The sequence below is a fragment of the Dipodomys spectabilis genome, unplaced genomic scaffold (genome assembly GCF_019054845.1).
Source record: "Dipodomys spectabilis isolate Male_0828 unplaced genomic scaffold, ASM1905484v1 ptg000108l, whole genome shotgun sequence".
Classification (NCBI taxonomy): domain Eukaryota; kingdom Metazoa; phylum Chordata; class Mammalia; order Rodentia; family Heteromyidae; genus Dipodomys; species Dipodomys spectabilis.
Genome location: NW_024870785.1, coordinates 20,329,095 through 20,352,493, shown reverse-complemented (window position 1 = coordinate 20,352,493; position 23,399 = coordinate 20,329,095). Strand labels below are relative to the sequence as shown.

Below are 23,399 nucleotides of genomic sequence, written 5' to 3'. Positions count from 1 at the left end.
TGCTAGTGCTGGGGCTTGAACTCAGGTCCTCCTGCTCTTGCTTAAGTGTTTCACTCAAGGCTGATGCTCTTAACCACTTGAACCCCACCTCCACTTTTGACTTTTTGCTGGGTAATTGGACATAAGAGTCTGCCTAGGCTGGCTTTGAACAGTGATCCTCAGATCTCAGCCTCCTGAGTAGCTAGGGTTACAGGCATTGGCCCACAGGTCCCTGGCTAGACGTCAGGCTTCTTGGTGAAGAGTTGATCTCTGGCTTGTCTCGGAGGCCAGGGCCCAGGTGTTCACAGGCCCCGGTGACTGCGAGCCTATGGCCTTGGAGGACGTGTGAGCCCGTGTACTTGGTAATGCTGGGGCTGGAATGTCCTCTACATTTAAAGGAGGAAAGAACTTAGAGTAAGCTTGTGACACTCCTGAAGGTTTGTCGGACCTCAGGTGGTCACCCACGTTGGTCTGGGACACATGAGCCTATCAGCACCCATACACCTGTCTAGCTCACTCCTGGATTTGAACATCCTCTTCTCTGGTGTCACTGTGCTGGATGTATTGTGCCCAGGCAGGCTGCATGTCACAGCTGGACAGGTTTCTGCCATGGGGGACTGTCTTGGGCAAGGTTGCAGCTTGGTGGACTATCTCCATTGAGGAGGGTGTGTGTGTGTGTGTGTGTGTGTGTGTGTGTGTGTGTGTGTGTGTGTGTCTGTCTGTCTGTCTGTCTGTCTGTCTGTCTGTCTGTCCTGGGGCTCGAACCCCCAGTGCTTAGGTGATATCCCTGAGCTTTTTGCTCAAGCTAGCACTCTACTGTTTGAGCCATAGCTCCACTTCTGGCTTTTGGGTGGTTAATTGGAAATAAGAATCTCATAGTCTTTCCTGCTCAGGCTGGCTTCGAACTGTGATCCTCAGATCTCAGCCTCCTGCGTTGCTGGGATTAGAGGCATGAGCCACCAGTGCCTGAGTAAACTATAACTACTCTCTTAGGAAAATCTTGCAGATACACACACACACACTTGTCACACATTTTAAAATGTATCACATACTATAAGGCCACTGGCATTCTGACAGCTTTCAGTCTTTTTCCTGCAGTGAACTAGGGAGGAAGGAGGACACCTGAGATCTCCTATTCATTGCTTTATTTCATTTAAAAGTTTCCAATTGTCTTCCCTTCAGAGTTTTGGGATTTTTTTTTTGGGGGGGGGGTCCGGTTGTGGGGCCTGAACTCTGGGTCTGGGCGCTGTTCCTCAGCTCTTCAGCTCAAGGCTAGCGCTCTACCACTTGAGCCACAGTGCCACTTCTGGCTTTTTTCTTATGTGGTGCTGAGGAATCAAACCCAGGGCCTCAGGCATGCAAGGCAAGTGCTCTACCACTGAGCCACCTTCCCAGCCCGGGATTTTTTTTTTTAAAGAAGTACTTATGTGCATCTGATCATAAAAATAGTATTTATCAAAGTGAACGCCAGGAAATGGAAACAACAATCTTTTCTTCTTTTTTTTCTGTTTCTGTTTTCTTTTATTATTTTTTTTTATTGTGAAAATACAGTATAGAGGGGTTACAGTTACATGGGCAAGATAATGAGTACATTTCTTATTAAGCATTGTTGCCTCCTCCTTTGTTTCCCCTTCCCATCTCCCCCCCCCCCCAACCCCCCTCTGCCTCCCCCACCCCAGCAAAAGTTGTAAAGTTCGTTTTTTGACATAACAACTTGTACATCTCATTGTTGCAATGGGTCCACCTGTATCCCTATTTAAACGATTTGTTTTTTCCCTTCCCCTCTACAAATTATAGCAACATCAAATACTTTAGTGAATGCAGGGGTTACACTGTGGGGGAGGGACATACAAAGCAACTAATTAATAATCTTATAAATGTGTTAGAAATAATCGCATGAAAGAAAAAAAAACATTTGAATACTTATCTTGGGATTCATTTCACCTAGCATCAACTTATCTAACCTTTTCTGCTTGTCTCGGACATACACTACTAATTGCAAATAAGGGAAACCATGGGACCTATGTTTCTTTGGGCCTGGCTTACTTCACTTAATATAATTTTTTCCAAGTCTTTCCATTTCCTAACAAATGGGGGCAACGTCATCCTTTCTGATGGAGGCATAGAATTCCATTGTGTATATATACCACATTTTCTTGATCCATTCATCTACTGAGGGGCATCTTGGTTGGTTCCATATCTTAGCTATGGTAAATAATGCTGCAATAAACATAGTCGTTCTGGTAGCTTTAGTGTGGTCTTGTTTGTGATCATTTGGGTAAATGCCGAAAAGTGGGATTGCTGGGTCATAGGGGAGCTCTATGTGGAGTCTTTTGACTTTGAACCTTCATACTACTTTCCAAAGTGGTTGAACAAGTTTACACTCCCACCAACAATGCAGTAAGGTTCCCTTCTGTCCACATCCCCTCCAGCATCTGTTGTTATTAGAGTTCTTGATTTTAGCCATTCTAACTGGGGTGAGGTAGTATCTCAATGTTGCTTTGATTTGCATTTCTTTTATGGCTAGGGAGGTTGAGCATTTCTTCATGTGTCTATTGGCCATCCTTCTTTCCTCTTCAGAGAAGTTTCTCTTTAAGTCATTAGTCCACTCATTTATTGGACAGTTGTTTCTTTGAGGATTTGTTGTTGGGGGATTTAATTTTTTGAGTTCCAGGTATATTTTAGATATGAGTCCCTTGTCTGTTGTATGGCTAGTGAAGATCTTCTCCGTGGGCTTTCTGTTGATCTTGATAGCTATGTCCTTTGTCATGCAGAAGCTCTGCAATTTCATGCAATCCCATTTGTCCAACCTTTCTTTGATTTGTTGTGTTTCTGGGTCTCTGTAAAGAAAATTTCGGCCTGTGCCGAGTCTTTGGGTTTCTCCTATTCCATCCTGTAATGTTTTCAGTGTGTCTGCTTTGACTCCGAGGTCTTTGATCCATTTGGAGTTGATTCTGGTGCAGGGTGATATATAAGGATCTAGCTTTAGTTTTCTACAAGTAGTTAACCAATAAAAATATGGAACGCTTCACAAATTTGCGTGTCATCCTTGCTCAGGGGCCATGCTAATCTTGTCTGTATTGTTCCAATTTTAGTATATGTGCTGCCGAAGCGAGCACTCTCTGTTTATGTTTTCTTCTCCTTTTATATTGTTTGCTTGTTTATCTGTCTTTGGGAGGGCAAGGAGGGACCAAGGGTGAACAAATGCAGCAGTGGTACTCACTAGACACTATGTTGGAAATGACCTATACAACTTGTTGATGGGGATGGGAGAAAAAAATGAGAAAGAGCAAGGGAAAGAAGAGGTGATATTGTCCAAAAAGAAATGTATTCTTAGGAAATTGTAACACCTATGGACATCACCTTCATAATAACAATAAAAAATGTAAAAAAGAAGCACTTATATCGAGGTATAATTAACATAGTTAACTGCACCTATTTTTGTGTGTGTGTGTGTGTGTGTGTGTGTGTGTGTGTGTTGGTGTGTGTGTTGGTACTCTGGCTTCAACTCTGAGCCCTGCACTCTTCCTTGGCTTGCTTATCCATGGCTGGCACTCTACCACATGAGCCATGCTTCCAGTCTGGCATTTTGCTGGTTTCTTGAAGTTGGAGTCATGTGGACTTTTCTGCCTGGGTTGGCCTTGTAACTTGATCCTCCATGTCTCAACCTCCTGAGTAGCTAGAATTACAAGCTTGGAGCCACCCGTGCTTGCTCACTGGACCCAATTAAAGGCTGTGATTTAATGAGTTTGACATCTTGACATCTGTGTGTTCTCCTGGAGCCATTTGGCATGCCAAGACGGTGAGCATGGCCATCACTCTGAAGTTTCCCTCTGCATTTTTCTTTTTTTTTTGGTCCAGTCATGGGGCCTGAACTCTGGGCCTGGGCGCTGTCCCTCAGCTCTTGAGCTCAAGGCTAGTGCTCTACCACTTGAGCCACAGCGCCACTTCCGGCTTTTTTCTTTTTGCTTATGTGGTGCTGAGGAATCGAACCCAGGGCCTCTGGCATGCAAGGCAAGCATTCTACCACTGAGCCACCTTCCCAGGCCCTCCCTCTGCATTTTTGTGTACCTTTCACATTTGTCTGCTGTCTCCCAGGTGGACACCTCTTTGTCACTGGGCATTAGTTTGGCAGGGGAGGAGTTCAGTGGTGTAACACCTTTGAACAACTAACTTACAGTTTAATGAAATGAATACAGGAAGCCTGAGCGTGTGTTGTCGGGAAGGGGCGGAGGTCAAGGGGAGGAAGGGCAGAATGGAGAGAGGGAGGACGGATGCAGGTCATAATATCCAATGATCTGTGAAAATAGAACCAGAGGACTTGAAGGGATGGGTCTGGGGGTTATTCGGGTCCTTTTCTCTGCCTTTTAAACAAGAAAAAGGCAGGAAAGTGTTTAAGCAGAGTAAGTTTATTTGAAGGTGAAAGCCAGGAAAGAAAGTAGGAAGAATTGGCAGACCCCTGAGTGAACAAGGGACCTCCTTCCCTGTCACCTGGTGAGGGAAAGTCTTCTTTGTCTCTTGCCACTAGATATTTGGTCCTTAGTCCCCTCCCTCTTAGGGGATGGGTCTTTGGTTTGATTTGTTAAGCAGTGGTCACTCACTGTCGAAGGCGTTTTTTTGATTGGATGTATGTGTTTGTCTCGTTAGACCCTGCCCATCCTGGACAGGTGGGAGGAGTTGACTTCTGCTTTTGCTTTAAGTCTAAGCACTGTGCAGTGCCTGGACTTGGAACCTGTTGCCCTGGGCAGAAACAAGGTGATTTATTTCCTTTCTTTGTCTCTCCTCACTATGTGGGCCTTTGTTTCAGTTGCCTTCTGTCCCTAATGGGTCAAATACCTAATCCTCAGGTGGGTTGAAGAAATGGTAGAGAATGACGGAAGGGGTGACACTGATCATGGTGCTTTGTACTCACTAACAGATGTTGAATTGAAACTTCCACCCTTTGTACAACTACTTAACGATAATGAATAAAACAAACATCAGGGCTGGCTGATCAGTGGTGTCAGTAGGCCTTATTGCGAACGGGGTGATAGTGTCACTCATGTCAGTCTGCGTAGCACTTCTCAGTGGTGAAGGGGCGTTATGTGCTCAGTCCATCTTGTGAACCCCTTGATGGTCCTTCTGAGTACCCCTTTTTTTGTTCATGAGGCAGAGTATCTCAGGGGTATAAAATACCTCATCTGTGGTCACTCAGCAATGAGAAGAGGAAGCAGATTTAGAATCCAAGCCCCAATACCCAGGTCAGTTGGCAAGGCAGTGGGGCCTGTAGACTTACAGCCTGACCCAGTAGGTGGTGTTCAGAGTTTCTGTCTTCTATCTACTTGCTATGCAACCTTTTGAAAACAATTAGCCTCTCTGAGCTGTATTTTCTTCTTTTACAAAACCCAGGTGGCTGGCTGTCTTAAAAGACAGACAGAGCCAAGTAGTAGTGGCTCATGCCCATAATCATGGCTATTCAGGAGGCTGAGATGTGAGGATCGAGGTTTGAAGCCAGCCAGGGCCAACAAATCTGAGAGACTCTTATCTCCAATTAACCAGTAAAAAGTCAGAAGTGGAGAGACATGGCTCAAGTAGTAGAACACCAGCCTTGAGTGGAAAAGCCCTAAGTTCAAGCCTCAGTCCTGACAGTTGCTTCAGCACTGTACTTTCCATTTGAGTCCTTCAGTGCTTTTGAGATCCTGGACTCCTGGAGTAGAAAGAGAGCCCACAGTTCACTCCGAAGGACCCTTGGGGAAATGTCCCTTCTGATCCCTCGTTTCCTTATGTAAAAGGGGGTGAGGGTATGAAATGTCCCCTGCATCCAAGTCTGGTGGTTCCTGAGCCAGCAGTTTCCCTCAGGGCTGGTTTGTGTGTCCAGGTTGGATCTCACCAAAGCCAACATGGCTGTGAGCACACCTGAGACCCAGCTCGTACTTTCCTGGTCTTGGTCATGAGGCTCGAGTCTCTGTACAGCCTCCTTCACCATTCCACTAAAAAGCAGGCTCCTCTCCAGGGGGTGTTTGTTTGGTATCTGGCTGAGTGCCAGGGTTTTGCTGATACTGCTGAGCTGTCAAAAGAGCCCAGGTTCTGAACTTTTCACTCTCACTGTCTGTGATTCGATTTGTTTTGCAGGGAGTCTTTTCTGGGGGTGTCCATGTTCTCGTTCCTTATCAATCTGTGAGTATCCCGTTGTGTGTAATCTTAAGGCCCTGGGTACTAGCAGGTAAAAATGGTCCAGGGAGTGTGGTCAGATGCCTATGAGATTTCTTCATACATCCTAGAAACCTGGACTGCTAGAAGGTGCTAGAAGCTGCAGATAGTAGACATCAGTTGAACCTATCACTTATATGTGTGTGTATGTATATATACATATATGTATATATGTGTATATATATGTATATATATGTGTGTGTATGTATATATATATATATGATGGCTCATGCCCATAATCCTAACTGCTCAGGAGGCTGAGATCTGAGGATTGGTATTTGAAGCTAGCCCCAGCAGGAAAGTCTGTGAGACTCTTAACTCCAATTAACCAGCAAAAAAGCCAGAAGTAGAGCTGTGGCTCAAGAAGTAAGAGTGGCTGGGCTGGGAAGGTGGCTCAGTAGTAGAGCACTTGCCTTGCATGTCTAAGGCCCTGGGTTTGATCCCTCAGCACCACATAAGCAAAAAGAAAAAAAGCCAGAAGTGGTGCTGTGGCTCAAGTGGTAGAGTGCTATCCTTGAGCTGAAGAGCTGAGGGACAGCGCCCAGGCCCAGAGTTCAGGCCCAACGACTAGACCCTCCCCCCCTCCCCCCCCCCCCCCCCAAAAAAAAGAAGTAAGAGTGGCAACCTTGAGCGGAAAAAGCTAAGGGGCAGTGCTCAGGCCCTGAGTTCAAGCGCCAGTATTGATGGAGAAAACAAAAACGAAACAAAAACATCTAGACATTTTAACTTCCTGCCCTTCCCTGCCCCTCCTTGAGCCTCTGCTGAGGTCACTCACCTACTGCTTCCGGGCAGTCTCGAGGCCAGCTAATTGTGGAAGGGGCATTCCCAGTGTCTGGCCTTTGGATGCCAGGTGTCTGTGGACCCTTTTGATACCATGCTGAACAGCCAACTGCGCCCCACCCCTATTGAGGGCTTTGTTCTCACGAGGCAAGTGTTCTACCACTTGAGCCACAGTTCCAGTTTTGTTTTTGTTTTGCGTTTAGTCACTCAGGCTGTGATCCTTCCTGTCTCTGTTTCTTGCGTAGCTGGGATTATAATTGTATGATACCATACCAGGCCAGGCTGAACTACTTGAATGGCTTCCTACTGTTGAAGGGTTTTTGTATATTTCCTGCATCTTTTGAGCTATTGTGGGGTTTAGTAAGTTGTTAAAGCACCGTCATCATCCAGCGGGACTTGCCCAGCTTCATGCTCCATCCAGAAGCACAAGCCAAATCCTGCCAGGTCTCCTTGCCCTACAGAAGCCCGTAGTCTGATTGGACAGAGAACCTGAGACACAACAGCAGTTGATTCATCCTACCAAGCCTTTGACACTAAAGGATGGGGACAGAAGGGACATTAGGACTCAGAGAGTCTCAGAGTTTCATAGATTCTGTTTGAGGGGCAGTTTGCTTCCACACAAGATGAGCCTCCCTGAGTCTTCTCTTTTGTTCCGGAAACAAGGAGATTGTAAAAGGACGGTAGGCAGAGAATAGCTAAGATCCAAAAGGCACAGATACAAAGTTGAGGACTTTTAGTTAATTGATGGGGACCCAGCAAAAAGCATCTTCTAAATTGCCTCTCACAGCCTCTCTGGCCAATGACTCATAATGAAGGAAGTAAAAACTGGGCAATTAACACAAAGCCTCCTCATTTGCTCTCTCCCTACTTCCTTCCCCCTTCCCCCAGCTGTCCCAGTCACGGATTGCTCTCCTGACATTTTCCCTAAGTCTTTGGCCAACTTTTAAGATTTTGTTTGGGTAAAGCAAGGCAGTCAGTTCCCATCCCTGCCATTGTCTCCTTACCCTGAAAGTCTGGGAGAAGGGGAGGGGGAAACAACAAAAGAAAACCCCTCCTCCAAGCGTGCAGCCTGCCCCCGGAAGTGATTCATGGGGCCCAGCAAACCTGAGGGCCAGAGGTGGGAGGCTGGGAGTGGAGCTCAGAAAAGAGGGCAGTGAGGAGAGACGCAGCCCTTATGGCTGGTGCTTTGTAGAAGAAAGTGAAAAGCAATGACTAAGTCCTGTTAAAGGATTATTTGTGTTGTGAAGTGAGCTAATAACGTTGTAGTCCCGCTGGCAGATCAAATTTGAGGAATTAACTCTTGCCACACAGGGTAAGAAAACAAAGACTCTTCTCTGCCTTAAGATGTTTATTTATTTGTGTACTGATTTATTTTTTGCTGGTGTGGAGGCATGAACTCAAGGTCTTAGGCTTTCGCTTGGCTTTTTCACTCAAGGCTGGAGCTTTTCCCTCTGGAGTCACAGCTCTCCTTGTGGCTTTTTGCTGCTTAGTAAGAGGTAAGAGCTTCACAGATTTTCTTGCCCAAGCTGGCTTTGAATTTTGGTCCTTAGATCTCAGTCTTCTGTGTAAGCAGGATTACAGGCGAGAGACACTAGTACTTGGCCATAGTTATACTTTCAAGTCTGATAAATTGCTTTTCTGCAAACACTCACTGCAGCTGGTGCTGGTGGCTCCCAGTTACAATCCTAGCTACTCAAGAGGCTGAGATCTAGGATTGTGGTTCGAAGCCAAGCCCAGGCAGGAAAGGCTGTGAGATTCTTACCTCCAATAAACTACCCCCCCCCCCCAAAAAAAGCCAAAAGTGGTGCTGTGACTCAAATAGAGAGCTAGCCTTGAGCACTAAAGCTCAGGAATAGCACCCAGCCCCAAGCCCTAGGACTGGCACAAGGAAAAGAAACAAACAAGCACCCCCTCACTGTATTTCCCTTCAAGGAACATCATACACTCATAGGAAGAAGGAATACTTGCTCCATGGGCTTCAATTTTTTTTTTTTGATCTCCATCAAGTGGATGGTATAAATCAACCATCTCAGGATAGCAGTTTAGAAGCAGAGTCTCCAAGTATTGACTTATGCAAGTTCTGCTGTCAGGAAGGAGGGCTGAATCATGAAGGGTAAGAAGAGCCATCTAAGTTCAATGACTTGGTGACTGTGTCTGACTAGACTGTATGAGTCGCTTGGGGCCTGGGGATGGATAGTATTAAAAGCCAGGGTAAAACTGGGTGCCCGTGGCTCATATCTGTAATTCTAACTACCTAGGAGGCTGAGATCTGAGGGTTGAGTTCAAAGTCAGAAGTGGATCTACGGCTCAAGTGGTAGAATGCTAGCCTTGAGCAAAAAAAGCTAAGGGACAGCATCCAGGCCATGAGATCTAGCCCTGGCACAAAAGAGAAGTCAGAGGGGGATGGGCGGTGGGAGGGAAAGAAAGTCAAAAGCTTTGAAAATAAATGACTGGTGTAATATATATTCAGTGTTAAGCCTGACTTCCTTCTCTAAATCCTCTGTCAAGTATTCTACCACCAAATTACAGCCTCAGCCCCCATTGCTTTTATTTTTGTGCAAGTATGGGGGCTTGAACCTAGGGCCTCATTGTCTTTCTTATTACCTTTTTTTGGGGGGGTAACTTTGTAGCCTAGTGTCATTATAAACTTCAAAAATTAGCAATTATCAACAAGGAGCTATGTTGTATATCCTTTATCCAGAGTTGCCAATTGCTCAGTTCCAAAAAATGAAACACCAAAAAATTAAAAAAAAAAACCCTTTTGTTCTTCTGAACAGTAAGACCTATGGACAATTTAAGATTGAGTAGGACAAACAAAAAATATGACATTGCTCTACTTAGCAGGCAGGAAAGTAGACACACATACATTTTGTAGATGTCATCAGCAGAGACATGGTGACAGGCTGGGTCCAAACCACAACCTTCAGATCGCAGCCTCCTGTGTAGCAAGCATTACAGGCATAAGACATCAGCACTTGGCCATAGTTACACTTTTGAGGCTGATAAATGCTTTCCCACAGGCATTCACTGTAGTCTCCTTGGCTACAATAAATTGCTGAGCGACCTTGAACAAGGTGTTTGCTTAATGCTGCCATCTGTGTCCTCTTGCACAAACAAGGGCTGGGGCTAGATCTGCTAAAAAGCTTCCCACATTCTCCATAATGGGTTCTCTAGCTGTCCCAATTCTCCATGGTAGGGCTGGGAAGGTGGCTCAGTGGTAGAGCGCTTGCCTTGCATGCCTGAGCCCCTGGGTTCGATTCCTCAGCACCACATAAGCAAAAAGAAAAAAGCCGGAAGTGGCGCTGTGGCTCAAGTGGTAGAGTACTAAGTAGCCTTGAGCTCAAGAGCTGAGGGACAGCGCCCAGGCCCAGAGTTCAGGCCCCATGACCGAACCCAAAAAGAAAAAAAAAAGAAACCAATTCTCCATGGTAGATTTTCAGGGGGACATAGAGTCTACTAGAGTGTCACATCACTAGAACGTGTGTGTGTGTGTGTGTGTGTGTGTGTGTGTGTGTGTATGTGTATTCTAATTCTGGGGGTTGAACTCAGGGCCTGGACTCTGTCCCTTAGCTTTTTTTGCTCAAGGCTACCACTTGAGCCACAGCTCCACTTCTGGCTTTTTGCTGGTTTATTATAGATAAGAGTCTCATAGACTTTCCTGCCTAGGCTGACTTTGAACCACAGTACTTAGATCTCAGCTTTCTGATTACCAGCACATGTTCTCTGAACATTGGATCACTGATTTGTTACCTGCAGTTCAGAATCAGCCCATCATCGCTGTCTGCCCAGATCAAAGGATGCTTTGGTGTGAGTGTGTCGCAAAGGGATTGGATGATGGTCCACATCTGTTCCCTTCAGGTTTGACACTTGGTCCTCAAATCAAGCATCCCTCTTGGTGGGTGGTATTCAAGGCTTTCATATTGGTTGCTGATCTTGTCCTAGGGCTGGCCCAAGCATTGGAAAGAGAGATACCCACTGTTCTTGGTACATTAATGAACCACAGCAGGAAAGATCCAGGAATGGAACACATGGTCTATACAAGCCTCATGGAACCAGGGCAGTAGGCCTTTTAATTCTTGCCTTTCTGGAAGGTCTGATGAGTGAGCTTTCAACCCACATGTGAAGCCACTCACACGTTGCTTTTTTTTTTTTTTTTTTGGAGCGGAAAATAAAAGGGAAAAATAAGAAAAACCACATGTAGCTGGGCACGTATGGCTCACGCCTCTAATCCTAACTACTCAGGAGGCTGAGATCTGAGGTTCTCCATTTGAAGCTAGCCAGGGTAAGAAAGTCTGTGAGACTCTAATCTTTTAGCAAAAAGCTAAAAACAGAAATGTGGCCCAAGTGGTAGGGCACTAGCCTTGAGCAAAATATCGCTCAGGGAGAGAGCCTAGGCCCTGAGTTCAAACCCCAGTACCTGCACAAGAAATAACATGAGAAGAATAATTGAGGTTCGTTGACACTTTGTGCATGTATAGAGATGGGGCTCACTGTGAGGTGAGGCCATTGTAAGTTTTAGTTAGTGTCATCTCTACTACAATCAATAAAGTCAGAAAGAAAGTTTACCTAAGATTGGAGGCAATCTCGCTGTGGTTCTGTATAGAGGGAGACAGAGTTAAAATAGACATCATTGGAAATATGTGAATGTTAATATCCTTACCTTTACTGTGCTCAGGTCACTGGCCCTGGGCTATGGTCCGTGGTCCTTAACTTAAAAGTGAGGGGAGGTAACTTTTCCTGATTGTAGACAACCAGAAATCAGACAGAGCACTACTCAGCCCACCTCCCCTACTTCTCTTTCTCTTTTCTTTCTTTCTTTCTTTCTTTCTTTCTTTCTTTCTTTCTTTCTTTCTTTCTTTCTTTCTTTCTTTCTTTCTTTCTTTCTTTCTTTCTTTCTTTCCTCCCTCCCTCCCTCCCTCCCTCCCTCCCTCCCTCCCTCCCTCCCTCTCTCCCTCTCTCCCTCTCTCCCTCTCTCCCTCTCTCTCTCCCTCTCTCTCTCTCTCTTTCTTTCTTTTCTGCTGTGGGGCTTGAACTCTGGGTGTTGTCTCTGAGCTCTTCAGCTCAAGGCATGTGCTCTACCACTTGAGCCACAGCACCACTTCCAGTTTCCTGGTGGTTAATTGGAGAAGAAAATCTCATGGAGTTTTCTTGCCCAGGCTGGCTTTGAACTGAGATCCTCAGATCTCAGCTCCTGAGTAGCTAGGATTACAGGTGTGAGCTACCAGTGCCTGGCTCTCTCTTTCTCTTTACTGGTCCTGAGGCTTAAATTCTGGACCAGGGTACTATTCCTTAGATTTATGTTGCTCAAGGTTGGCATTTGTCTTTATGGCAATTGGATATAAGAATCTCACAGACTTTTCTGCATGGGCTAGTTTCAAACTTTGATCCTCAGATCTCAGCCTCTGAGTAGCTAGGATTACAGGCGTGAGCCACCAGTGCCCAGCTCACCATCCACTTTGGACTTTAGTGTCATTTACTGTGGCTCCACCACCATTGTTATGGGACACTTTAAAGGTCCCACTTGGAGCCAATGGGAGGAAACTTAATTTCCTGTCACAGGAAATTGTTTGGCTAGTGAGGAATATAGTTAAAGATTAAAACCTTCTGTCGGAGATGTGAGAGAGTTACTGGAGAAAGAGGTTTTGAGGGTCTCCCACAAGGATGCTCCTGGGAAGGGAGAGGAGAGGACGTCTAGAGGCGGCCCCTAGGAACTCTGGCAGCAGGGCTGGCCAGAAGAAAAGGCCTTTCTCCACAGCTGAACTTGTTCTGGTAACATCAGCTCAGAATTAGGATTTAATTATTGGATTTACTTTATGGGCCCTGTGCCCTACCAGGCTTGGGGAGAGTGTGTTCTGGACACAGAACACACCCTCTGTATTCAACCCAGCAGCTGGAACTCCCAATTCACTCATCTTATTTCGGGTAACATTGCTGTGTGTTTTAGGGGAAATCGGGGAGGAGCTAGGAACAGTACCAAGGTTCTGGGCAGTCTAGGCTTCAAAGCAGATCCAGAAGATCAGCAAATGAGCTGCCTTGACCCGTCTTTTATTTTTTTTTTCCCCCCTGGTACTAGGGCTTGAACTCAAGGTACACTTCCTTAGCTTTTTTTGCTCAAGGCTGATGCTCTACCACTGAAGCCACACTTCTAGGTTTTGTCTTTTGTTTTTTGTTTTGGTAGTTAATTGGAGTTAAGAGTCTCTCAGATTTTTCTGCTCAGGCTGGTTTTGAATTGCAACTCTTAGATCTCAGCTTCCTGAGTAGCTAGGATTATAGTTGTGACCACTGGCTCCTGGCCACTTTTTTTTTCTTTAATGTAGAGCAGTACTAGGGTTTTGAACTGAGAGCCCATCCTTATTAGGCAGGTGTTCTACCACTTGAACCATGCTTCATCCTCTTTTTGGCTTATTTTTTATTTTAAAGGGGCTTGTGCTTTTTGCCTGGGCTGGCATGGACCATAGGTCTTCCTACCTACGTCCTATCATTAGTTGGACTACAGGCACATGTTACCATACCTGGCTTATTATGTTGTATTGGAGTCTCGATAACTTTTGCTTAGGCTAGCTCTGAGCAGTGATCCTCCTGATCTCTGCCTTTTGAATAGCTTGGATTACAGATGTAAGCCACTATGCTTGGCCCCAGAGTCAGTATTTAAATCCAGTTTTGAAGCTTTTACCTACCACCCACTTTTTTATTTTGGAATTTTGGCATAGTTTACAAAAAAAGCGCATATGTTTTAACTGTACAAGTTAGTGACTTTCAATGTGCATACTCTTTTTTTCTGTTGGTCATGGGCCTTGAACTCTGGGCCTGAGCGCTGTCCTTCAGCTCTTCAGCTCAAGGCTAAAGCTCTACCACTTGAGCTATAGCGCCACTTCCAGTTTTTTTTCTGGTGGTTTATTGAAGATAAGAGTTTCATGGACTTTCCTGCTGGGCTGGCTTTGAACCACTATCCTCAGATCTCAGCCTCCTGAGTAGCTAGGATTACAGGCATGAGCCACAGTGCCCAGTTTGAACATGCATATTCTTGTAAAGAGCACCACAACAATCAAGGTAGCAAACAGAGCTTTTGTTTCTCAAGAGTTTCTCTTCATGTAACTGTAACCCTTCTTTCTGTACAGTATCTTTAATATATAAATATATATAATATGTATATATATAGTTTCTCTGTGCTGCTTGGTAATCCCTCCTCCCTGACCTCCAGAGAATTAATGACCTGCTGTTTCTTTTTCTTTTTCAAATTCTTTATTGTGATTAAGTCATTACATAATCTCCCAGATTTCACAGTATTGTGGGATAATGATGCTTAATTAAAGTCACAAACACATTCTAACTTTCATGGGGGCAAATTGTCTATTGTTGACCTGCTATTTCTATTTTAAATTCCTCTCTAATTTCCATTTCTGCTTTAAATTCCTCTATAAAGGATTTTGTCTGGTTTCTTTTCATTCAGCATAATTATGTTAAAATTCCACTCACAGTGTTTTGTGCATCAACAGTACTTCTTTTTTTTTTTAATGGTTGAGTAGTATTCCTCTGTATGAATATAAATCACAGCACTGATCTGTTCACGTACAAGTCTTTGAACATATGCTTTCATTTCTCTTGGATAAAAGCTTCTTTGAAGTACAATGGGTGAAGCCAGGTGACACACATGTAATCCTAGCTACTCGGGAGACTGAGATCTGAGGATTGCAGTTCAAAGCCTATAGGAAAGTACAAAATTCTTATCTCCAATTAATTGCAAAAAACAAAACAAAACAAAAAACAAAGTGGAGCTGTGGCTCAAGTGGTAGAGCACTAGCCTTGAACACAAAAGCTCAGGGACAGCACACAGACCCAGAGTTCAAGCCCCAAGTGGCACCAAAAAAGAAAGAAAAGAAAGGAAGGAAGTGGCATTGTAGCTCAAAGAGGTAGAGCCCTAGCTATCAGTGGAAAAAGCTCAGGACCACACTGAGGCCCTGAGTTCAAGCCCACCAACTGACCAAAAAAAAAAAAAAAAAAAGTGCAATGTTGGATCAAATACTTGTCTTATGATTCTTAACTGTCCCCCCCCTCCTTTCCCTGATCCTTTAACTTTTTATCTTTTTATGTTTCATTTTAAAAAATATTTGTTTGTTTTTATTAAGTAGTTGCACAAAGGAGTTTCAACTCTTAGCTGTGACTCTTAAGTTTGAAGGAAGTCCTGAGCTGTTTTTCAGAGCAGATGGGTTAATTTGCATTTTCATTCTCAGTGTCTTGAGAGTTCTGTTGCTCCTTAACCGCGCAGCAACATGAGATGGCAGTCATCTTAATTTCGCTCTCTTCTGATTGCTGTGTGATGCTGTCTCATTGCACTTTCAACTTTTACATCTCTGAGGACTAATAAAAGAGAATGCCTTTTCATGTGGGTATTTGCCATATTTGAATCATTTTTGTATAGCACCCATTTCAATTGGTTTGTTCTGTTAATATTGAGCTTGTGTTACTCTGAGATCTAAGAATTGTGGTTCGAAGCTAGCCTGGGCAGGAAATCCGGTGAGACTCTTTTTCCAATTAGCCAGTAAAAAACCGGAAGTGGAGCCATGACCCAAGTGATAGGGTGTTGGCTTTGAGTGACAAAGCTAAGGGACAGTGTCCAGGTCCTGAATTTAAGCCCCAGAACTGGAATACACACAAAAAATGTTGAGTTTGTTTATTCTGGAAACAAGTCCTTATCAGAGAATGTGCTTTTCAGATCTTTTCTCCAGTATAGTGCCTATCTTTCTGTTCTCTTAATAGTACCATGTTTTTCAGAGATGAGAAGCTTAAGTTTTGGTGAAGTCAAATAATTGACTTTTTTCATGGGTTGTGCTTTTGATGTATCATATGGGAAATCTTTGTCCCAAGGAAGGTCATGGTGATTTTTTCCCTAAGTTCTAAGCTTTCCACTGACCCATTCCAGTTGATTAGTATAGAAGTAGAAACTCTGGTTGCAGTGGGGTTTTTTGTTTTGTTTTTTGTTGGTCGTGGGCTTGAACTCTGGGCTTGGGCGCTGTCTGTGCGCTCTTCAGCTCCAGGCGAGCGCTCTACCACTTGAGCCACAGCGCCACTTCCGGTTTTCTAGTGGTTTATTGGAGATAAGAGTCTCAGAGAGTTTCCTATCCGGTCTGGCTTTGAACCGTGATCCTCAGATCTCAGCCTCCTGAGTAGCTAGGATTACAGGTGTGAGCCACTGGCACCGGGCTTGCAGTTATTTTTTCTTATTGTAGTTTATCAGGTTGTTGTAGCATTGTATCTTGAAAAACTATTGTTACTCCACTGTTGAAAATTAGCTGTCCATATGTGTACAGCTGTTAGTGGCTTTTGTTGATTTCAATGGTCTGTTAAGTCTTGGCACCATTACTACACTGCCTTGATGACTGTAGCTTTCTCTTTTAAAATTAAAAAAAATGTGTAATTGTCTTTAGGTAGTCATGTGAAAGGGTTTCAACAAATTCGCCTATAAACACAACACATCTTTTTTTTTTTTTTTCTCCTTCTATGTGTTTTATTTTTTTTTTTTAATTTAATTTTATTTGTGAACATACTGTACAGAGGGGTTACAATTACATGGGCAGGATAATGCGTACATTTCTTACCAAGCATTGCAGCCTCCTCCTTTGGTTTACCCTTCACATCCCTTCCCAGCCTCCCCCCTCCCCCCAATCCCAATCCTTCTGCTTCCCTCCCCCCCCCCCCCCCCCCACCGACGTTGCAAAGCTCATTTTGGACATGACAACTTGTACTTCTCATTGTTGCAACAGGTCCACCTGTATCCTTAAACAACTGGTTTTTCTCCATCTCCTCCACAAGTTATACTGACATCAAATATAGTGAAATCAGGGGTTATACTGTGGGGGAGGGACATACAAAGCCACAAAGAGATAATCTTATAAACACAACACATCTTGATGTATATCACTCAGTGTTAGCAGGTGAGTGCCTGTGTTTCACACCTGTAATCCTAAATTATTCAGGAGGCTGAGCATAGGGGATCAAAGCCAGCCTGCACACAGAGAGTCTGTGAGATTCTTGTTTCTGTTATACCAGCAAAAATAAAATCGAAAGTGGAAGTATTGCTCAAGTGGTATAGTACCAGCCTTGAGTGAAAAAGCTAAGGGGTAGTGCCTAGGCCCTGAGTTCAAGCCCCAGTACCAGTATAATAAATAGATAAATAATAAACCAACTGTTTATTGCTGAACTAATTCCTATATCACTATTCCTACAGCAGAAGGGCAATTGCCTCCATTGCTTAGATGAGCTCCCTCCCAGCCTCAACTCTCATACTCTCCCCCACACACACACACACACTGCGGCCTGAGGGCCTTCCCCGGGCCTTCCCCTGCAGAGGGCTCTGGTCCCCTTTGTTGTTGGGACTTTTGTCAAACTATGCAGAGCAGATGTGGCCACTTCCCTAATCTTCGGGTGTTCAGTGGCTTTGCCAGAAAGTGAGAAGAGCTGAGTAACTCCCCCACATCACTTCCCACTCTCCCTTTCTCCCTAGATCAATCCATGCCGTGGCCAGGGCGGGGTTGGAGAGGGTAAAATGCCCATTGGCTGGGGCTTGGCCGGTGCATCTTCAAATGTTCCTCAGCTCCAGGCAGTCTAGAGCTGAGAACATCCCCATATTTCATATGAACAAACTGAGGGTCTTCGAGACCTCATGCCTTGCCAGGGTGTCCCAGCCAGCAGTGTGGGGCCGCACCTTGACCCCAGGTCTATGACTCCACATCTGGCAGGGCTCCCCACCCCCTCCCCCCCACTGGCCTTTCAGCCGAGTCCCAGGCTTTCCTCTCTTGTTCTACTTGCTAATTATTGTTTTTCAACTGTAGGGGTTCCTTGGTCCTGGGCCTCTGGGAGAGGGATAATTACATCCTTCCAGATGCCCTTAGTTAGCAGCTCCCCATTAGGCTGTATGACCAAGTCCAGCACTGACCTTCATCCGTCCTTCCCCCATTCTCAAGCGAGGGCTTGGAGGTCAGCAGGACCTGTTTTGCTCTCACTGATGCATCTGGTTGCATCTGGCCAGACTGTCCCTCACAGAGAGGGTCACTTTTGTTTATCCAGACCCATCAAGAGGGTCCTTGGTCCTAAGGGTATGGAAGGGCTAGCTTGCTAGTGTGTCTCTGCCAGCCCTACCCAGCTGTTAAGCGTGAGGTCCTAGGATAAACTTCACTTGTGGAAAAGGCGGTGTCACCTCTTCGTGTGTGTAGGTGGTAACGGGGCTTGAACTCAGGGCCCTGTACTCTCCCTTGACTTCTTTGCTCAAGGCCTTGCGCTCTACCATTTGAGCCACCACTTCCAGCTTTTTGCTGGCTAATTGGAAGCTCACGGACTTTTCTACTCAGGTTGGCTTCAAATGTTGATCTTCATATCTCCACCTCCTGAGTAGCTTGGAGCCACCAACGCCCAGCCGATGTCACCTTTGATAGGGTTTCTCTCTCAATACTCCCTCTTCACATGCTTCTCGCTCCTTCCAGGTCCCTGGACGGCCGGCTGCAGGTGTCTCATCGGAAAGGACTTCCCCATGTCATCTACTGCCGTCTGTGGCGGTGGCCGGACCTGCACAGCCACCATGAGCTGCGGGCCATGGAGCTGTGTGAGTTTGCCTTCAATATGAAGAAAGACGAGGTGTGCGTGAACCCTTACCACTACCAGAGAGTGGAGACGCCAGGTATTGTACCACCATCACTGCCTGACAGTGGGGTTTAAGGCCTTCCTGATTCCTCCTCTTCCTCTCTGGGAGGGTTTGTGGTACTCCAGGGGTGGGAAGGGGTGGGGACTTTGCAGCCAGTCTGGCCTGGGTACTGAGCACCTCTCTGTCCCCTGGGCAGTTCTACCTCCTGTGTTAGTGCCACGACACACAGAGATTCCGGCCGAGTTTCCCCCATTGGATGACTACAGCCATTCCATCCCTGAGAACACCAACTTCCCTGCTGGCATCGAGCCCCAGAGCAATATTCCAGGTAGGCTGAGGAGGAAAGCAGGAGCAGCTCCCTTAGTGTCCCCTGTCTTCCCCTCTGCACACAGCCCTGGGCTTCTGACTCAGAACTGCTTCCCTATTGGGAGATCACCCGTGGCCTTAGCTCCCCACTCATGATGCTTTTCTTGGCAAGGAGAAACAGCGTGACCCTTCCGCCCAGCCGCAGCTCAGTCATTTATTTTGGAAGCGGAAATAGCAGTACTGTGTTTCTCTCGCCGCCCTTTGGGGGCCGCAGCTGCCAGTGGTACTCTGGGGCTCAGGCAGGATCCCCATGATGGCTAAGGGGATGCGGTGGGGCCTGCAGAGCCCAGGGTGAGCCAGCCCAGGGCCAGTGAAATCCCAGGAGGGTGGGACTTGAAATAGCTCAGTCTTGCAATAGAGGAATATAAGCTCCACTGTCAAGACAATAATACAAATACTGTGTGAATCACCAAACTGCGCTCTGGGCATCCAGAGGAGCTGGGCTTGGCCACATTGGGGCCAGTCAGGGCAACTCTTGCTTGCCGGGGCAGCCATCCAGATGTGTTCCTTTTAGAGTGTTCTAACTTTGGACGTGGCTTTGGCTCTTGCGGGGTTGGCTAGTGGGCTGAGGTTAGCTGTGGCCCGTGTGTCTAGCGTTCAGAGCACTGGGAGAGACGTGTTCTTCAGCCTTTCGGATCCTTGCAGGTAATTCTGGTCTGGGGAGTCCAGAAAGCAGACTTAGGGGGGTGGGGGTGGGGGTGGGGCTAAAGCAGGGCCGGGGGCTCAGAGAAACAGATCCCACAGTTTGCTGTCACAGAATGACTCCCTTGCTAGAAGCTAAGCCACATATGTCCCCTTAGAGACCACAGAGTGTGGCAAAAGCAAGTGGATCGGCTCAGCAGGAGACACTAGGGGGGCAGAGGGGCTCCCCGCTGGAGGCCATAGCTCTTCAGAGGACAGACATGGGTGAGGCAGGGCAGGTCCAAACACCTCCTTGGAGAAAGGGCCCGACTTGGGGCACAGGGACAGTCGGCTTGGCAGCAGCCCTAGGACTGGGGAGCTAGGTGGGAAGCTGGAGGTTGGAGGTGGGCAGGCCTGAGTGCAGAGATCCTGGCAGCTGGTAGGTGCCCCTCACTTCAGCACCCCTTCAAAACCTCATACTGGAGAGAGAAGCCATGGTTGCCTTTTAATGGACCACCTACCTTTTGTTTCCCAGAGACCCCACCCCCTGGCTACCTGAGTGAAGATGGAGAAACCAGTGACCACCAGATGAACCACAGTATGGATGCAGGTCAGCTGGCCCTCCCCTCCCCTCCCCTCTCCTCTCCTCCCATCCCCTCCCCTCCCTTCCATTCCCTTCTCTTCTTCTTTTTTTTTTTTTTTTCCTTTTCCTTTCTCATGGGTGAAAGGCACTTTGTTCAGATGCCAGCCTCACAAACGATTGAGGAAGATTGATAAGTGGTTAGCCACTACAATCTCCTTTGGGCCCTGGTAGGAGATGCCCCCTGTGACTGGGCCCAGGGGATGCCGCCGATAGTGGTGTAGACTTTAATTTAATTGTGCTAGTCCTGGGCCTTGAAGTCGGCCTTGGTGCTGCCCCTGAGCTTCTTTGTGCTCCAAGCTAGCACTCTACCACTTTGAGCCCCTGCACCACTTCTGGTTTTCTGGTGATTCATTGGAGATAAGAGTCTCATGGACTTTTCTTCCCAGGCTGGCTTCAAGCTGCAATTCTTACTCTAGTATACTTTTTATAACTCAGTAAAAGACAACTCAAGCCGGGTGACTGTGGCTCAAACCTATAATCCTAGCTGCTCAGGAAGCTGAGATCTGAGGATGGAGGTTTGAAGCCAGCCCAGGCAGGAAAGTCTGTGAAACTTATCTTCAGTTAACCAGCAGAAAGCCAGAAGTGATGGTAGAGTTCAAGAGCACCAGCCTTGAGCAAAAAAATGCTAAGAGAGTATGCTCAGGCCTGAAGTCAAGGTCCTAGTACCAACACACACACACACACAGACACACACACACACACACACACACACACACACTCCAGGAACAATTTTTTTTCTGATGGCCAGCAGAGACCGTAGGAGTAACTACTTTGCTCTGGTTGCTCTGATCAGGAGAGGTCTGGCCTATTGCTCTCTTTCCACATCTCCAGATGTTTCCCACATCATTTATTATGGGATCAAATTGGCTCCAAACCAGCAGCGCCTTGAATGGAACCCCAGCTGCCACATGGAGGGAGCAGCTAGCAAGCCTGCATTGCTGCATTGTGTGTGGTTGGGTGAGGGGAGGAGGGAGCTGAGCAGATGTCCCATCTCGATGGTGGCAGGCACGCTTGCGCGCACACTGAGCTGCTAGACACGGTGGAGCCACCTGCTCTGGGTATAGCCCAGAGGAGATTGTGCAATTCCTCAAAGAACCAGAAGCTCACATATGCATTGTAAATAGAGGTGCTGGGGTCACCACACACACCCACCGCAGCTGGCAGGCATAGATGGTCTTGCTATAGTCAGTGCCAAGTAACCACTGCAGGCTTACAGATCTGAAAGGCTGGCATAAGAAGCACAGTAGCTACGCAGTGTTTCTCCAGTCCTACTGGGATTTTTGTCACACTCCTTTCTTGCTTTCGTCTTCGTTGGTCTCTGTCTCTGACATTTACTATTATGAACAAACACAACCAGAGGACATGGGAGGTATATGGGAAAGATAGCCACCTGTCTACCTCTCTGCCTCTTCTTCCTTCCACCCCTTCTTTCTCCTTCTTCTTGTCTCATTGTTTTCCTGTCCCTTCTTCTTACTATAGCATTCAGATGTGATCATTTGTGATTTCTCTAAAAGGGAGGAAGACTAGCTTTGGGGGGAGCCCAGCCAGTCTAAACATGTGTGAGTAGAGGTCTCTATTCTTGGTTCTTCCTCAGAGCTGACCATTTGCATCCCAGACCCTTTGCTCATGAGGCTTGGCTTCCTTGCTAGGTCAAGTGGACAGGTATTTTTGTCACCGTGGTCACTTTTGGGTCTTCCCCTTAGCACCATCTATGTCCTATGAGACCAGGGAGAAAGTTCTAGAGTTTTCTTGTCTTTGCAAATCCAGCCAACACAAAATAAAACACATATTTACTGATTGCCTACTGTAACTGTGTACCAGTCATGGTGTTAGTGTGTGTGTGTGTGTGTATGCACGCACACTGGGGATTGAACTCAGGGCTCTGTCATTTAAAGTCAATGCCCCAGCTCATTTTTGGTCTAGTTTATTTTTCAGATAGGGTTTTGTGCTTTAGTCTAGTCTGGTCTCAAGCCACAATCCTCCTACTCTCACACTTCCCTAGTCGCTGATATGGCAGGTGTGTGTTCCCATGCCTGGCTACATTAGCACCTTTATAGGAAAATTCTTCCTTAATTTTTGTAAGTCAAAAAAGACCACATTAGGGGCTGGGAAGGTGGCTCAGTGGTAGAGCGCTTGCCTTGCATGCCTGAGGCCCTGGGTTTGATTCCCCAGCACCACATAAGCAAAAAGAAAAAAAGCCAGAAGTGGCGCTGTGGCTCAAGTGGTAGAGCGCTAGCCTTGAGCTGAAGAGCTGAGGGACAGTGCCCAGGCCCAGAGTTCAGGCCCCACGACTGGACCCAAAAAAAAAAAAAAAAAAAAGACCACATTATCCTCATCTTATACCATTGGGGAAAATTAGGATTCAAAGGTTTAGAAGACATTTGACTATATAGCTCACATGTGGTGAGTGGTGTCTATATCCCATGACTGACTTTGGTCCTGTCTGTCCCATTGCATTCGGTGTTATGGGGAAGAAGAAACTATGGTCCATCTCTGTTGCCATGGAGATTCTAGCTGTGGATGAGACAAAAGAACCCCTAGGAAAGTACAAGATGGTGTGTGCTTGAGACCCAGAGTAGGCCCAGCTTAAGGACTGTGTTGTCTTACTTACTGTAAGTCACCACTCAGCCAGAACCACACAGGCACTTGGGCTGGAGGGTCAATAAGCAGAGGCTGCTGTATGGAAGGCAGCTGCAGAATTTCTTTGATGGCTGATGATGCTGTGCATTTTTCCTTTCTTCTGGGATTGAGGGTAGAGATAAGATGCCAGAGTGTGAACTAGGTAGAGTTGGACATTTTCCTGTATGAGCCATCTTGCCATGCACTATCTGTCTGCTGGCTGAGTGGCAGGATTCCCAGGACTGGTTTATGAATTTCCTAAAGTTGATATTTGCAGGTACTAGAGCTATTGCACCTGGTGGGCTGGACATGGCAGAATTTGTTGGGAACACCAGTGTGCCTATAGTGGCATCGCCTGTCAGAGCTGTCTGGGGTGTGTGTGTGTGTGTGAATGTGAGTGTATTCATGTGTCCTGGGGCTTGAACTCAGGGCCTGGGCACTGTGCTGGAGCTTTTTTGGCTCAAGGCTGGCACTCTTACCACTTGAGACACAGCTCTACTTACAACTTTTTGATGGTTAATTGGAGATAAGAATCTCACAGACTTTTCTGCCCAGGCTGGCTTCAAA

The 23,399-nt window shown here is 46.3% G+C and overlaps 1 protein-coding gene and 1 non-coding gene across 2 annotated transcripts in view; one reads left to right on the top strand and one right to left on the bottom strand.

The window, feature by feature from the left end:
* Positions 1-23,399, top strand: part of Smad3 (SMAD family member 3) — a 116,211-nt gene that overhangs the window by 73,514 nt on the left and 19,298 nt on the right. The window contains exons 2-4 of the mRNA XM_042688020.1: positions 18,426-18,619; positions 18,780-18,911; positions 20,106-20,180. Coding sequence (XP_042543954.1) covers positions 18,426-18,619; positions 18,780-18,911; positions 20,106-20,180 — 401 coding nt within the window. The remainder of the gene's footprint in view (positions 1-18,425; positions 18,620-18,779; positions 18,912-20,105; positions 20,181-23,399) is intronic.
* LOC122114712 lies at positions 2,992-3,098 on the bottom strand. Its single transcript, XR_006148605.1, has one exon. It is a non-coding gene; the product is annotated as a U6 spliceosomal RNA (small nuclear RNA).